The sequence below is a fragment of the Borostomias antarcticus genome (genome assembly GCF_949987555.1).
Source record: "Borostomias antarcticus genome assembly, chromosome: 18".
Taxonomy (NCBI): Eukaryota; Metazoa; Chordata; class Actinopteri; order Stomiiformes; family Stomiidae; genus Borostomias; species Borostomias antarcticus.
In genome coordinates, this window is record NC_140251.1 from 23,887,783 (window position 1) to 23,906,009 (window position 18,227).

The 18,227-nt window shown below is 42.6% G+C and overlaps 1 protein-coding gene across 1 annotated transcript in view; it reads left to right on the top strand.

The window, feature by feature from the left end:
- The window catches only part of cadps2 (Ca++-dependent secretion activator 2), a 404,172-nt gene that overhangs the window by 273,991 nt on the left and 111,954 nt on the right, over positions 1-18,227 (top strand). Inside the window, exons 16-17 of the mRNA XM_084453028.1 lie at positions 5,309-5,432; positions 5,804-5,904. Of these exons, the coding sequence (XP_084309154.1) occupies positions 5,309-5,432; positions 5,804-5,904 (225 nt within the window). The remainder of the gene's footprint in view (positions 1-5,308; positions 5,433-5,803; positions 5,905-18,227) is intronic.

Consider the following 18,227-nt stretch of genomic DNA (forward strand, 5'->3'; position numbering starts at 1 on the left):
GGAAATTAGCTGTCTAGCTATAACCTTGTACAGTGCATCTCTCCCTATTCTATAGGGTAAATGTCTACTGTACCTTGTCCCTGTCTTAAAAATAAATAAAATCAATCAATCAATCAACATGCAATACAGCGGGGAGAGCGGTGAACGCGCATTAAACATCCACATGAATGTGTAAACTTCGTGGACGCGGCCGGGTCAACAAATCACGTGGTTAAAAAGCACAACTGCGCATGCCTGTGACGCAAAAAAACACAACTGCGCATGTCAAAAGGGGTCGGTGGACCCTTCAAAAAGCTTCACTCTCAAGAACGAGGCGTCAACGTAGTCACCGCATCCAGTTCTATTAATATATCCATGATTGCAACACCCTCCCCCTGCTACAAATTATTTTATATTTAAATAAACTGGAGGGACCGGTTTCCTAGCCCTGGATCGTGGGGGAGGGGGGTAGTCTACGTTAGCGGCTATTCCGCAGGTGTTGGGTTGAATTCTCTAGTTTGATAGATGGATGGATTTAACGTCCAAACTATTGTGCAAGTATTGTATAGACGTATTGTATTGTATAGATGAATAAGAGATGTATAAGAGATGAATGGTTGTAACCATGAACTCAGCCAGAGGTAAGCCCTACTGTAGATTATCAGCATTATCACCAGCCTCAATTGATGCTCGCGTGAGGACTTTCCTCTAGCCTACGTGTTGCCATTCATTTAAACCACCATCTCATCTACACCTACTTCTGTTGCTGCATTTTTACCTTTATGCTTTCATGATTTTAGAGTGCAATCAACATTTTCCAGGATTCCAATAAGTCCATCCATTCATCCAACTTTGTGCTGAGCGCAGCGCGTAGGCTACGTTATGGCTTGTAGCCTACTGTCAAGGATCACGGCTGATGCACTCCCTTAATTCCAGCGACTCCCCAGACCATCAAGATACTTTCAATATGAAAGACCTTTAAGTGGGGTATTCCAGGAGGTAGCCTAATGTAGCAAGTAGTCGGTCTTCATGATGCACTGTTATGCTTGTTTGCTGTGTAGATCCAGTCATAGAAGCGGGCATCTCTTCCTGTTTATACCGGTGATTTGAAACAGCTGGTCAGTTCATCCCAACAAGAATAGCCAAGCGAAGGACAAAAATGAAACCACTAACGTTACTGCTGGTCTTGAAACAACTGTTAGCCTAGTTCCATATGAGAACACTCCTGGGTCCAATTTCGTACAGTAGATCAGCCTGTGTCCACGGAGTTGTAGGTACAGCTAGCTAGCTGACCCATGACCCCGGATGCCCTGACGTTTGATCACTGTGTCACATGGATGGTGTTTGTGTACATTGCATTCCATGAATATCCGACGCAATGACGTTCCATGTAGTGTCCAAAAACTCATCAATCATTCCCTATGTAGTTCACTATGGGTAACACTACATAGGGAGTGAGTGAACCATTTCAAACACTTCTCTAGTCAGCTCTGTTAGCTAGCTTACTCGTCCTGATGCCATGTTCCATATGAAAACACTCTGCTAGCTAGCTAGTAAGCCTACTGTATTAAACCTCTACTTGTCCCGATACCTTGTTCCAGAAGAGTTAACAGATATAGACCCGACGACAGTTACAGAGATAAATAGCCTACCATAGATAGATAGGCTTTGTTCGTAAAAATTAAATTACAACCAGACAGAGAACAAGGAGTTTGAGAACAAGGTAGGCTCATCTAATGTGCGAGATGAGCTACAGAAATGTGTCAATAAGTAGTATTACTTCGCCCTCTATGGGCATGCGGGCGGTGGTGCGGAATGCCGTAAACCATTTTTTGGAATAACGCGGGTCAGGTGACCATTCTTATGTTCTCACATCTGTACATCATCAGCATCTACTAAACGTATATTGATACCTAAACGATATAAGATATCTAAACTATCAGCTAGCTGGCTATTATTTTGAAATTAATATTGATCTTTTTGGTGGGCTATAGGCCGGGTTAGCCTACATGCTGCAAACAGCCATCAGCTTCTGCATATTGTGTGAAGTAAAAGTAAGCAACATGGGATCACTACATCACAACATAGCCTATCTAGTTGAAACTTTAGCAGCAGCTAGCTAGAAAGGGAAGCATTAGGCCACTTCATGTATCTGATTTTATTTTGATTTGGATTTTTTGGCCGTCCAAAAACCTGCCAATCCATGAACCATGCGGTTGTCAACATCGAGCAGAACAGCTTTGAGATAAATTGATCATTTGTATAAATATCTAGCCAATCAGGATGAGAGAAGGAAGCCTCTGTTAAAGTGTTCACCAAGTATTCTGTCTCTCTGGGCAGACTCACATACTGCTCTGTGCTAGGTAGTAGTGTTGTAGATTATTCCATTACTGATATTGAATCACAATATATAAATGCCTTTATAGTATCACCACAACTGCCCTTGTTGGACCATAGCCAAATAACCTTATTTCTGAAAGAGTAATTGTCACACATTGTAAATCCAAATCCAGAGCCAAGGCTGCTTCCTCTGCCGAGAAAATACAAATGGACAGAAGAGAGCACTGCTGCCTACACCGCTGCACCAGACTGCTCAAGTTCCCAACATGCTGGATACCTTTCTGAGCACCCAGTATCAGCCTGATGGGGAAAACATAAACTTAGCCACACAGCACTTAAATAGTATATTTATCCAATTGGCAAACAAATCTAAATTAAAAATATCACAAATTAAAAAATTCAGCATGAAACAAAAAGACAGATGGTTTGACAGAGAATGTTCTGTATCCAGACAAAACCTGAGAAAACTGTCAAACAGAAAACACAGGAACCCAAATGAGCCAGCAGGACGGCTTGAATATGTCCAAGCCCTAAAATAATACAAAAAACTCCTCCATATGAAAAAAAAAAGTGTTATATGGAAGGAGAACTCAACAACATTGAAAAAGCTATCAATGAAAACAACTTATGGAAATTATGGAAAAACATCAACAGAAACACGCATGCAGACACCAACCCAATTAAAAATGGCAATATCTGGAAAGATTATTTTGATGGCCTTTATAAAAATCCAGAATGTCATGGTCTAAATCCCATCCAAGTTTTAACTTAAGATAAATTAAAAGAACTAGAAAGGGCAGTAAAAGACAACCAATGTGCCCTTGACTACCCCATCACCACTAAAGAACTACAGCACAAACTAAAAACCCTAAAAAATGGGAAAGCCTGCGGTATTGACAGCATTAGCCCAGAGATGCTGAAACACAGTAACCTAAAGCTCCAACTCGCTATACAAAAACATTTCAATCTAGTGCTGGCAGCAGGATATTACCCCACTATATGGAATAAGGGTCTTATTTCTCCCATATTTAAAAATGGAGACAAGTACAACCCCAGCAATTACAGAGGCATCTGTGTTAACAGCAACCTGAGCAAACTCTTCTGTAGCATACTTAACTCCAGATTAATTACATATCTCACTGATCACTGTGTCCTGTCTAAAAGCCAGATTGGCTTTTTACCCAAACATCAGACCACATCTTCACTCTGCATACACTCATCCAAAAACATGTTCACAAAAAACACAAAGGGAAGATATTTGCATGTTTTGTAGATCTAAAAAAGGCTTTTGATACAATTTGGCATAATGGATTATTTTTCCAACTCATTCAATGTGGAATTGGTGGTAAAATATATGACATAATTAAATCCAAATGTTCTGACAACCAATGTTGTGTTAAAGTTGGAAACAAAAGAACAGAGTTCTTCCACCAAGGAAGAGGGGTGCATCAGGGGTGCAACCTATCTCCTACCCTCTTGAACATTTAGATCAACCTGTCTCCTAAAATTATTCCGTAGTGTAATTCAACCCATCCTTATGTATGGAAGTGAAGTGTGGGGCCCTCTTATCACCCAGAGGCACACGTCATGGGACAAAACACCCACAGAAAAATCTTATCTTCAATTCTGTAAAGAAATCCTCAAGGTCCACAGAAACTGTCCAAACCATGCATGTAGAGCAGAGCTGGGGAACGTCCCTCTCTCTCTCCACATGATCAAAAGGTCAATTAAGTTTCAGGTTCACTTATCTCAAGCTGATCCTGATTCGTATCACCACAGAGCCTTTCTCAGTAACAGCCTCTGCCCAGAGACAGACCCTCTGAGAAACAAAGAAACCTGCCACCTCAAAACCCAAGACCTCCATCATCTCTCCAAAACTCAACTGAAAACCATAGACAAGGAAAAACAAAGCTTTTTACATTGACAATTGGAAAAATGAAACAAAATCAATCAACAAATTAGAATGCTATCGCTTATTGAATAGAGAATATTCTCTAGCCCAATATCGAGTAAGCGTAAAAAACCCCAAACAGAAACGCACATTAACAATGTACAGACTCAGCGACCATCAACTAGAGATCGAAAAAGGTCGTTATAAGAAGGAATGGAAACCCAGAGAACTGAGAATCTGCAAACACTGTTCTTTAGGGGAAATAGAAACAGAGGTCAATTTCTCCTCTTCTGCCCCCTATACCTGCCTGTCAGAGAGGCCTTCCTACCCCCTATACCTGCCTTCCTACCCCCTATACCTGCCTGTCAGAGAGGCCTTCCTACCCCCTATACCTGCCTGTCAGAGAGGCCTTCCTACCCCCTATACCTGCCTTCCTACCCCCTATACCTGCCTGTCAGAGAGGCCTTCCTACCCCCTATACCTGCCTTCCTACCCCCTATACCTGCCTTCCTACCCCCTATACCTGCCTGTCAGAGAGACCTTCCTACTACAGGTTACAGCAGCAGACTCATTATATCAGAGGAAAACATGGGATGAACTTGTGAAACTCTGTCTAGGAGAAGATCCACGATTCACACATTTAGCTGCACAATACGTAACACTCTGCCATGATATTAGAGAAAAACATGAATGTTAATTAATATATTACATAATCTGATTATATTATTTTGTATCTATATGTTTATATGCATGTATGTGTATATATATGTATATATATGTATGTATTTATGTGTATGCGTAGGTATATATATGTGTCTATATATTTATATATATATTTCTTACGTTTTATTTTATTATTTTAATGTATATATCATATCTCTCCGGTTAATACACCATTGGATTGCATTGACAAATGTAACATATTTTATGTAATGAATGTGTATATGTGTATGTCATATGTATGTACATAATTTTGTATTATTATTCTGCTTTGACAACAACGGTTTATTACCATTCATGCCAATAAAGCTTATTTGATTTGATTTGTATTCTCTTCAGCTATCCACATAGACATCACATGACTCACTTGTCCTGCAGGTTCTGATGAAGGATATCACCACACCTGTCCCTCCCGAGGACATGAAGAAAATGGTTCAGAAATGTCTGGAGAAAGCAGCTCTGGTCAATTACTCCCAGCTAACGGAATATGCTCAGATTGAGGGTTTGTACCAGTTCAAACCTTTTTAATGCCACAATAGTGCTATAGGGTGTCAGCACATTACAACTTTGGTTCAGCAGTCGTTTCTGTGTTCTTATGACATTTAATTAACTGAAGGTTTTGATGGCTGTTCACAGGTTGTTGTTGTTGCTTCTCATTTTTCTGTGATAAATTTCTGTATTTTGTCATGAGTGATAACACTCAATCTGGTCAAGCTGGAGTTGGTTTCTGTACGAGGTATCAGGTTTCTTTTGTGGTAATGTTCTGTGGTAATGTTCTGTTCTGTGGTAATGTTCTGTGGTAATGTTCTGTTCTGTGGTAATGTTCTGTGGTAATGTTCTGTTCTGTGGTAATGTTCTGTGGTAATGTTGCAGCTGACACCCAGGCGGCACCAGTAAAGAGACTGGAAGACATGCTGCGACTGGGGGAACTGTGTATCGATGTCCTGCAGCAGAATGATGAACACCACGCTGAGGTACTGCACAGATCACGTCTCCAAACCTCAATACACTTACAGCAAATATTTACCCTTTCTGTAGTGAGATTAAGTGCAACTGAAACTCACCCAGTTAATGAAATGTAGCCTATGTTTCTGTGACATTACATCAAACACCATTTTGGGATCCCTCAACTGGTAAATTAATTGCTAACAAATGTTGTATAAATGTGTTATACTGTATTGTACATTCCTTTGCTTGATCCCATCAGATTGAGATTCTTTATTCATCACATGTAATGCTCAGTGTACAGACACTGAAATGTTGCAGAAGCCCAAGTGCAATGCTTTTCTTGAAGCATGTTCAGTTCAGTTTCTGATGAAAGCTCCTGCCAATGCTGTGCTTACTTGTATATAAGCCACATCAATTTGGCACAACCACACTCAGGGATTTCTAGATGCATGTCTGTTTTTCAGAGATTCTCCCTCGTGGCACTTCAGAAGGTATTCTGTTGATTCATGTCATTAAGACTGGTGATCACTTATGGAGGTGCAGTCCATTTCTGTGTGCTTGGTCTTTGGCAGCTGTGTGCTGTAGTGACAGATCACATGTCAAGCGCCAGCGCTGTAGTAACGTCTCCTGTGATCAAGGAGGAAAACGACGCCCACCACCCATACGTACATGTCACTCTCGCTCTCCGCTGTAAAACTGATCAATCAAAGGTGTCGAGATGTCCGCCAACAGCGCTGTGATTTGCCTAAGTGGCAGTGCAGCTTCAGGCATCTGTTCCTGAGCGGCCAGGAGCTATTTATAACCCACGCTGTCACAACAGAAAACCAGACGAGGTTCTGCTGTACTTTATAGTTGGAGCCTGCTGTTTGGGCGGAAGGGTAGAAACGCCGGTTCAGCCCACATGCTGTCAAATGACAGATAAGCGTTGCTCACAAGATGACCACCTTTTCTCTGAGTAAATTATTGTTTTTTTCCCCCCACCCTGACGAAACCGGAGGGGGCAGAGCTACTAGATCGGGTCGTGTTCGTTCCCTCATGTATTAGTTCGTCATACATGTACCAGATCCCACCACTAGGGGTTGCTCGCTTTGGTTCATTTTCCCCGTTGCCAATACATAGAGATCAAGATTCCTTTATTTGTCACATGTAATGTACGGTGTACAGTCACAGTGAAATGTTGCTGCTAGCTCCAAGATTATGCTGATACAGAAACTCTAATACTCAATTACAAATGTACAAGTTACAAATTACAGAAATTATAAAGTTTACAAATTAACACTAATTACACAATAAATACCCTTTCCATAGTGTATAAGATGGATTGTGTACATGCTATATGGATATAAATAAGGAATAAATAAATAATCCGGTGGGGTATTACAGCAGTAGTACGGTAGAACATATTTTTGTTAAAAAAAATATACTTGGTGTCTCAGTAAAAGCATAGAGTGCCTGAGCGGAAGCAGGAAGAGTCGTCCCATGCGACCTTAATTCGGAACAAATATGTATGGTAGTCAATGGAGATAAACAAATAATTTATTGATCCTGTTTGAATTGTGCCATGACCATCACATAAGATATTTGTCAATTTAAAGCAATACATCGCGATATTTGGACCTTTACAAACATGCCTGGTGCTTATTCTCCAATTAGATTTACTAAAAGTAAGCTGAATCGTCCAAACAGTCTACTCAGAAAGATAATACATTGACATTTATTACCTTCTAGAACTCACGCACCCGGGACGCAGTATTCAGTCGAAGTATGCATGCGCAACGTTGTGCTTCATGGCATATAAACAACACAGCAGTAGCGCAGACTGGCTATTCTCCGTTACGTCTGTAGGCTACACTCGCGGCTCACATTCTCTACTCTACGATCGGCTTGTTGGTGCCTGGAATATTGTGTGCAATATGCCTGAATATTTATCCGATTTTAAGGATATAGAAGATGATGGACGCCGATCGTAGCGTAGAGAATGTGAGCCGCGAGTGTAGCCTACAGACGGAGAATAGCCAGCTTGCGGGCTGTGCACATGCGTGCTGGAGCAAGTGGGGAAGCTATTTAGTTTCTTAAGACATGTCTAAAGATCATATTACAGAGGCATGTGAAAAACCACAACAAGCCCTCGCTCTATACAAGCACAACTAGCGATTGTTATTGTGTTATTGACAGATTGATGAAAACAACCGTTTCGCGGCAGAAAATAGATTTTTTAGAAGCTGCATTCTCAGTGCCCCGTCCGCCGCCATTACATGGATATACTTGGCTCGCGCTGGATTTTAAATTTATTGTACAGGCCTCCGAATTACACCAAAGTTATCTCGGTGAGTCAAACGTCTTATAATATGCCGTAAATAAGGTCCAGGGTGTCAAAAACGAGCATTCTCCTTTAACAGTGACAGTTACTATCAGTTACTATCAGAAGACATAAACTAAACCGTGGCTACATTACTTATGTAGCTAACTACTGTACAGCAAACAAAAATATTTTCATTTCAGCATCTCTCACTCCCAGTCAGAAAATGTCATCTAATTGCAATGCAAATTTTCGCTGTATTAAACTCCATTGATTTATGCTAAAAACGTTAGCGACCTAAAAGTCTGACTGTTTGCATTCATTTTTAGGGGGGTCTTTCACGAGGGGCAGGATGTCATGTTGGGGAGAGCGGAACTCCCCTCCAAGGCAATGGTTGGGGAAATATAGACTGAGTGAATGCTGGTTATGCTAGCCAACTATCTACTAACTGGTTATGCTAGACAACTATCTACTAACTGTTTATGCTAGCTAATTAATCCAAATAAATGTTAAGCATGTTTGTTACCTGGCTGCAAGTCATGAGTGCCAGTAAGCAAGTTGTTCCAGCATCCAACATGAACCAACATTGCTACAAAAGGCTGAAGTATCATTGGTGGGGGACAGCATGTTTACTGCAGGAATGCATTTCCTCAGTTTCTAAGATGCTCTTGCATGTGCCTCTTCCCTGTCTCTTTCTTTTTGTTCCTGTTTTGACGTGACGTGGAAAGGGAAGAGAGGTGAGATGAAGCCATGTTTTTGTGATGCTCATGTCTGTCATGTTGTGAACTCTGCCCTGCAAACATACCGTCCAGTCTCTGTCCTCATTTATCCACTCTGTTCACATGCTGTCAAGCTCTGTTCTCCCAGAGGAAAGGACACATAGAGAAGAACATGGCTGCTTGTCAGCAGATAATCTCAATCCTCATCCTCACCCAATCCATAACCTACCATAAATATACTTTTAAACCAGATGGACAGCTGCGCTCACGTTAAGCTCCACCTCACTTGTCTTCCCTCATTAAATCACAGATGATTGGATAAGCCTCCAGATCAATGAGAACAATGCAGCGTATGATGTAAACCAGAGAACACACAAATCTGCTACATCTACCCCATAGCACCCCTAGCCCTAACCCCCAATCTGCTACATCTACCCCCTAGCCCTAACCCCCAATCTGCTACATCTACCCCATAGCACCCCTAGCCCTAACCCCCAATCTGCTACATCTACCCCATAGCACCCCTAGCCCTAACCCCCAATCTGCTACATCTACCCCATAGCACCCCTAGCCCTAACCCCCAATCTGCTACATCTACCCCATAGCACCCCTAGCCCTAACCCCCAATCTGCTACATCTACCCCGTAGCACCCCTAACCCCCAATCTGCTACATCTACCCCATAGCACCCCTAACCCTAACCCCCAATCTGCTACATCTACCCCATAGCACCCCTAGCCCTAACCATCAATCTGCTACATCTACCCCATAGCACCCCTAACCCCCAATCTGCTACATCTACCCCATAGCACCCCTAACCCCCAATCTGCTACATCTACCCCATAGCACCCCTAGCCCTAAACCCCAATCTGCTACATCTACCCCGTAGCACCCCTAGCCCTAACCCCCAATCTGCTACATCTACCCTATAGCACCCCTAACCCCCAATCTGCTACATCTACCCCATAGCACCCCTAACCCCCAATCTGCTACATCTACCCCATAGCACCCCTAGCCCTAACCCCCAATCTGCTACATCTACCCCATAGCACCCCTAACCCCCAATCTGCTACATCTACCCTATAGCACCCCTAACCCCCAATCTGCTACATCTACCCTATAGCACCCCTAGCCCTAACCCCCAATCTGCTACATCTACCCTATAGCACCCCTAACCCCCAATCTGCTACATCTACCCCATAGCACCCCTAACGCCCAATCTGCTACATCTACCCCGTAGCACCCCTAACCCCCAATCTGCTACATCTACCCCATAGCACCCCTAGCCCTAACCCCCAATCTGCTACATCTACCCCGTAGCACCCCTAACCCCCAATCTGCTACATCTACCCCATAGCACCCCTAACCCTAACCCCCAATCTGCTACATCTACCCCATAGCACCCCTAGCCCTAACCCCCAATCTGCTACATCTACCCCATAGCACCCCTAACCCCCAATCTGCTACATCTACCCCATAGCACCCCTAACCCCCAATCTGCTACATCTACCCCATAGCACCCCTAACCCCCAATCTGCTACATCTACCCCATAGCACCCCTAGCCCTAACCCCCAATCTGCTACATCTACCCCATAGCACCCCTAACCCCCAATCTGCTACATCTACCCCATAGCACCCCTAACCCCCAATCTGCTACATCTACCCTATAGCACCCCTAACCCCCAATCTGCTACATCTACCCCATAGCACCCCTAACCCCCAATCTGCTACATCTACCCCATAGCACCCCTAACCCCCAATCTGCTAGATCTACCCCATAGCACCCCTAACCCCCAATCTGCTAGATCTACCCCATAGCACCCCGAACCCTAACCCCCAATCTGCTACATCTACCCCATAGCACCCCTAACCCCCAATCTGCTACATCTACCCCATAGCACCCCTAGCCCTAACCCCCAATCTGCTACATCTACCCCATAGCACCCCTAACCCCCAATCTGCTACATCTACCCCATAGCACCCCTAACCCCCCAATCTGCTACATCTACCCCGTAGCACCCCTAGCCCTAACCCCCCCAATCTGCTACATCTACCCCATAGCACCCCTAGCCCTAACCCCCAATCTGCTACATCTACCCCATAGCACCCCGAACCCTAACCAAAAACCTAACCCACAAATCTTACATCTACCCCATATCACTCCTAACCCCCCAAATTGCTCCATCTATCATAGCACCCCTAACCCAGAAACCCACATATCTGCTCCATCTACCCCATATCACCCCTAACCCTAACCCACATATCTGCTACATGTAGCCCATAGACCCCCTAACCCTAACCCACAAATCTGCTACATGTAGCCCATAGACCCCCTAACCCTAACCCACAAATCTGCTACATGTAGCCCATAGACCCCCTAACCCTAACCCACAAATCTGCTACATGTAGCCCATAGACCCCCTAACCCTAACCCACAAATCTGCTACATGTAGCCCATAGACCCCCTAACCCTAACCCACAAATCTGCTACATGTAGCCCATATCACCCCTAACCCTAACCCACAAATCTGCTACATGTAGCCCATAGACCCCCTAACCCTAACCCACAAATCTGCTACATGTAGCCCATAGACCCTCTAGCACTTACCCAGAAACTGGACCAAAATAAAAAAGACTTCCACCATACAAGACTTGGTTCTGGATTGCCAGTCATTGCCAGCCAAGGCTGGACATCCTTCTTTTACTTTTTTTTTTTTTTTTTACAAAGCACTGTGTTCAGCACTAATGCATCCGTAATGCATTGTCCTCTTGGCTGTATTACATGAAGAGTTCATCACAATAGCAAGGTAAAGTCCAACATTGTCCTTTGTAACGGCAAGAAGACAAGTGGCCATCAAGCCATGTCGCCACACACAGTCCTTCACTCTCTCCATTTTCTCTGTGTAGTTCCCATGCTTTTTATTTCTCTCACTCTGCTTCTCTCTCTCTCTCTCTCTCTTTCTCTCTCACACACCATCTTCCCACTTCTCATGCCTTCTCACTCAGAGATGGCCTTTTGTGAAGTCAGTTCTAGCAGTTCTGTGCAGATGCCTGTAGGTGTGAATGTGAATGTAGCGATGCTGCAGCCCTCTTTAGTGGTGTATATGGGCACGGCTTGCTGAAAGGAGTCGGCTGAAAAGGCTGTTGTGAACAGCCCTCAAGGCCAGCAGCACCTGTGGGACAGAGACCCCTCTGTGAGCTAAGTGCTACAGTATGTCTACAGCTAGCAGCCATTAGCACTTATACCACACACTCACACAGGAACAGAGACCTCCCTTAATCAGTTTGTTACATTCCTTGTTGTCCTCTGTGGGCGGCTGCCCTTCTCTCAGTAGCTCTTCTGTTATAGTCTATACATTTGAGGTGAACCGATCATGTTTTGGGTTAAAGCCAGAGGGATGTTTCAAAATGTGTCCGTAAATGAAGGCCTTCTATGTTTTCAACAAGTGCACTATTTGCATACTTGCTCATCTTAAAAGCACTAGCTCAAAATGAAATCCAGTGATAAACACATTCCTGGGACATTTTTTCTCCTTGATTTAAAGCCAAGATGCCACATGACCTTGTCAGAGACTAATTTGTAACATAAAAACATTCATACTGGCATTGTAAAGATGGAGTCACAGTGAACAACCACCACACAGATGTGAGATTGCCTTGGCATGAAAGGACAGTCAAAACCTGAACGCAAGATTGAATGAAATGTTCAGAATGGCAGATGGGATCACTGCCTGTATACCAAGATTGATCCTATATTCTTGGCTAAAAAGCATTCAGTTGAAACTTAAACTAAAGAAAGAGACACTTAAAGGAGTACTTCACCACTGGCGCTGGGAATGTGAAAGTCAATTGAAATTGGGTCACCTATGTACCATAAATGTGCAGTTATTCGTAAAATTTGTGCTTTATGGCCAGAGAAAAGACAGAAAATGTATTTTTTGCTCAATGGAAAGAAACCTACAACTACCATAATGCCCTGCGCTCGTTGCCTTCCGTGGCCACACCCAATGTGCGGCGCGTCGACGCCGTGAAAACTATTCGATGTGGACCCAGATGAGGAACCGGCTGCCGGCTGTCTTGCGCACAACCTCGAGCAAACGGCATTTGCCTACATGCTATGATCCCATTGTGTTTTAAAGCTCCCAGCTATAGTCATCTGCAGGCAAACCAAACCATGCATTTACTCCAAATGGTTCAAGAGCTTTCAATTAACTTTCGGCAACATATGCTAAATATCCTGAAGAAGGCTACTTTAGGTTTCATTTATATATTGGTAGTATATGGACATAAAACATATTTGCTATTTTATGACAGTAGTTCAGCATCTCAAGTGTTTGTCTTCAACCTTTTCCCCAAGTAGAAATAATTGGGTCTAATAGCCATACATACAGTACAGTAGTGCAGCGCCCCCCATTCCACCGCCACTCACTGGCTCAGCTGTGGGGCATAAGGTCCTTACACACCTAGCACCATTTATTCACACACATCAAATTTGAAGTTTCACGGGGTGAAAAAGTGGAAGAAATGTAATCAAAACAGTTTTGTTTTTTGTGTGTTGGCGGTAAGCCGACGCACCATGAAGAGGGAATGCCTATTTGTCGCTCCCTCCCTTTCTCCGCCAGTTGTTGACCTGCAGTTCTATGTTGCTACCACAAGAGGCAGTGGTCCCAGAATATCAAAACCAAAAGACTCCACAGATTTCCCAGGTCAGTGGTGGCCGAGTGGATAGTGCGCTGCTTATCACCGTGAAGATTGTGAGTTCAATCCTTGGTGTGGACATACCAAGGTACCATGACATATTTTCTCACTGGATGTTATAGAAGCGCGCACATTCTTGAAACAGTAGCAGAGGAAGACAGACGAATTCGCCTGTGGGTACAAGCCATTATTAACCGTACGGACTGGACTGAGGACATCATCAGAAATTATGTTATAGAAGTTATGTAACGAGCGTGGGTCATATTTGTTAATTATAGACCCTTTTACAGCCTAGTCAGCACAAGTATGCGCGCGCATTCTTGAAACAGTAGCAGAGGAAGACAGACGAATTCGCCTGGACTGAGGACATCATCAGAAATGCCCACGTGTGCGGTGCCCATTTTATATCAGGTAAGTTATTTTGACTATCTGGTTTCACTGGAATGTCTGGTTGAAATGTAGAGTAATGTCTGAAGTAAACAGTAACTCTTAACCTGGCTACACGCTAAGCTAAAGCTAAGTTCAGGAAATGAAACCCAATGATAGCTAGCTAACGTGAGCTAGTGCTTGTTAACACGCTAGCTAGTGTTAGCTACCTAACTCAAGGCCCGGGGAGTCGGAAATACTGTGCACTTTCTCTCAAAGTGCTTTAGCTAAGGTTAGCTACTTCAAGCTAGCTAGTCCTTGTCACCAACACTTGCCTCACAACGTACGTAGCTAAACTATTCACACAGCAAGCAAACTTGTTGTCATCTTAAGCTATGCTACGTCAGCTGACTGGGACTGTCTCGTGACTAGCTAATGTCGCTAACCATATTGTGCCAGACAGCCAAAACAAGCGTCACATATAGAGGGTTTTCACGGCCGGCCATGTTGGAGGTTTAAGCTTAGGTTTAGCAGGTGTAAGCTCAGGTTTAGGCTAACGACTAGCTAGATAGGTAGATAGATAGGTCTATCTACCTGTCTATTGATCTATCTATCTAGCTAGCTATCTACATTCAGTAGCGTCAACCTCCAACATGGCCGACAGATGACGGCTGTGAAAATCCTCTATATTTGAATAACCACTGTTGTGAAATACATTTAACAACTGGTCAGTTGATATGTTGCACAGCAATCGAGCAGGACAATATCATTAGGGCTAGGTTAGGTACAGTAGCTAAGTCAGCTTGCCCAGCTGGTATGGTTATAGGCTCATTCCTATGGGATAGCTTAGTAGTTTGTGATTTAGCAATGGGTTGACTAATCACTAGATCAATATTTTCAGTTGGGGATAGGACTACAACACCACCTGTGCTGTGGCACCAGGAATCTGCTCTGACCACTGTTTTTATTCACCACCATATCATGTTATTATGCAGAGTAAATGTACTGTATGTCTACGCGACACAAATAAAGGCTTCATATAAATGTTCTTTTTGGCTGGGGAAAAAAGGTTTGGCGGGTACAATTTTTCATCTACCAGACATTTGGCTGGTGAGCTAAAAAGTTAATTTTGACCCCTGCATGTATGTAATTAAGTCTTAAGTTTAAAGTGAAGGGATTAAGAGGATGTTTTTCTCCAGTAGGTATTAAGCAAATCGTAACCCATAACCATCTGCAAGTTTGGAATTTCTTGTAATATCAATCAATCAATCAAAGCTTTATTTGTATAGCACATTTCATACCCAGAGGCAATATGGCTACAATAATATGGCTTTGATCAGTATTCCTGTTCATTAATTGAGCTTTTTTATGTTTAGGTACCATAAAAGCAAGTGAACTACCTGATCGACAAAGGGATGGCGTCAAGAGCAGCAATGCAGTCATCATTTTTCTTCAACAACTATGGAGTTGGAGAAACACATGTGCACCTTCATTGTGACAACTGCAGTGGACAAAACAAGAACAACTGTGTGCTGTGGTACTGTGCTTGGCAGACCATGCACAAGCTTCACCTGAAGCTGGACCTACACTTCCTGATTGCAGGCCACACCAAGTTTGCCCCTGACTGGTGCTTTGGCTTGATCAAGCAGCGCTAGAGGAAGACCAGAGTGGACACTTTTACTGACATTGCTGGGGTGGTGAGAGACGGCGCTCCTGTGAAGAAAGTCAACACCCCACAGCTTGTCGGAGTTGAGGACGGCACAGTGCTTGTTGAAAGCTACAACTGCCACCAGCATCTGAGTAGCTATTTCAAAAAGCTCCCAAACATTAAGAGTTACCAGCACTTCAGGTAATTATCATTGTCATGTATTAGCTATTCCATTTTATGGACATGGTATGGTTGTATTTTATTTGTGGCAAATATTTGAATGCACTATTTTCAATCTCCCTTCTGTTCTGTTGCAGCTTTGATGCTGGGATGCCTGGTGTGGTTGAGGCCAGAGAACACCGTGATGCAACACCAGTCAGGTGTCGGCTGCTGTGCAACGCTGATGTCCAGCCCCCCACAAAGATGGTCTTCAGGTGCAAGCCCCACCCGGACAGGACATGGCCAGACAGAAAGTATCTGATCATGGATCATGGATCTGTGACTGTGTCCATGATACAGGCAGTGCAATTACATAACATGTCAAGTATACTGTACAGTAGTATACAGTAGTGCAGAGTGAGTTCTATATATAGGTGTTCAATTGCTCAAGTGTTGTCAGGTGTTGATTCAAGTGATAGAGTGTACAGTAATGCAGAGTCAGTTGTCTATTGTATAGACAAGGTGTTCAATTGCTTAAGTGTTGTCAGGTGTTGGTTCGAGTGTACAGTGGTGCAGAGTAAGGTTATAATAGTTTTGCTTTTTTCATTAGTTTTTATTTTTATATCATTTTAACTTTTTGTTTTCAATTTCAGTTTAGTTTTGATTAGTTTTAAAGCAGGTTTGCAAGTTTAGTTTAGTTTTTATTTATTGAAAATGCTTAGTTTTAGTTTAGTTTAGTTATTAGTTTCAGTATTAGTTTTAGTTTTTTTTTCTTCTGCGCTAGCCACGTGAGACCATCCTTTCTCACGTTGTTTCACTCCACAACAAACCATCTGGCGCACGTCAGGTTACTTCTGCGCAGGGGCGAAGCAAAAAAAAAATGGAGGATAGATTTCATATCCACCAAAAATACTAGGCTTATGTATGAGATGAAAAAGACTAAAACTAAGGAAATTATCTCAGTAAGTTTATTTTAGTTAGTTTTGTAAACACGCAATACAGTTTTAGTTAGTTATCATTTTTTTGTAAAGTCTAGTTTTTATTTTTATTTCAGTTAACTAAAATGTTTTTTCACACCTAGTTTAGTTAGTTTTCGTTAACTATAATAACCTTGGTGCAGAGTCAGTTGTCTATTGTATAGACAAGGTGCAAGGTGTCACATGTTCACTTCTGTTATGATCTCAAGACATCACTTGCCCCCTGCCAAAGAGTAGCTCGGAAGGAGCCCCCTGCCAACCAGCAGCTCAGAAGAAGACTGTCCGTTTATAGTACTCTGGTTGTACTATACATAGGCCCTCACTCTAATTATAACAATGGCACACATGCCACCTCCTGGACCAACAAGTGAACACGTGACACCTTGCACCTTGTCTATACAATAGACAACTGACTATGCACCACTGTACACTCGAACACTTGAACCAACACCTGATAACACTTGAGCAATTGAACACCTTGTCTATACAATAGACAACTGACTGTACTACTGTATACATGTGCATTACATGCCTCTCTTCTTTACAAAGATGGTCACAACCACAACATGTCCTGAGAGCACATGCAAAATAACAACTTATGGCTACTTTTAATGTGCATGTCTGTATGTTTAATAAAGCATTTAGGAAAAGTTTCAATCAAGACTTGAGTATTACCTATTCTGTTGAGTACTATGTTTACAATTGTTCATAAATGATATAGTCTAGATCATGGGTGTCAAACTCTGGCCCGCGGGCCAAATTTGGCCCGCAGTGTAATTATATTTGGCCCGCGAGGCAATACCAAATGACTACTAGAGCTGGCCCGCCAGTATTATACAGCGCATTCACCGCTAATACTACAAATCCCATAATGCTCTGCTGTGGTTTTGGCGCGTCAATCAAGACAGGACCCAGAAACGCCCTCTCTTCTGTGACAGTAGTCATAGCAATCTCATACTACAACTGTAACCGTGTTACCCCTTCTTTAAAATGGCGAAAAGAAAGGCAGAAAACAGACGCTTTCTGGACAGGTGGGAGGCAGAATATCTGTTTATATGTAAAAGATAGACCTGTTTGCCTTGTTTGTGGAGCCAACGTGGCTATAACTAAGGAGTACAACATTAGACGACACTATGAAACGAAACACCACGACAAGTACAAGGACCTGGACATGATTAATTTATTATTGTTATTTTATTTTTAAATTTAATAGCGTGTGAAAAAGTTTATTTTGATATTTAAATCAGAAGGCTGCAAATAGAAAAGAGGCATACGATTTTTATTTAAATTTTATTTTATAAATGAATAACATTGATGTGTTTTTTATTTGAAATTCGATTTTGCATGTCTGCACTATTAAGTTATATATTGTATGGTAATAAGCGTTGCTTGTTCCATATTCAATTTTAAAGCAAAACTTGTTTGGGTCCATATTAAAATATTCATTTGTTCAATGTTGGCCCGCGACTTTGTTCAAGTTTTA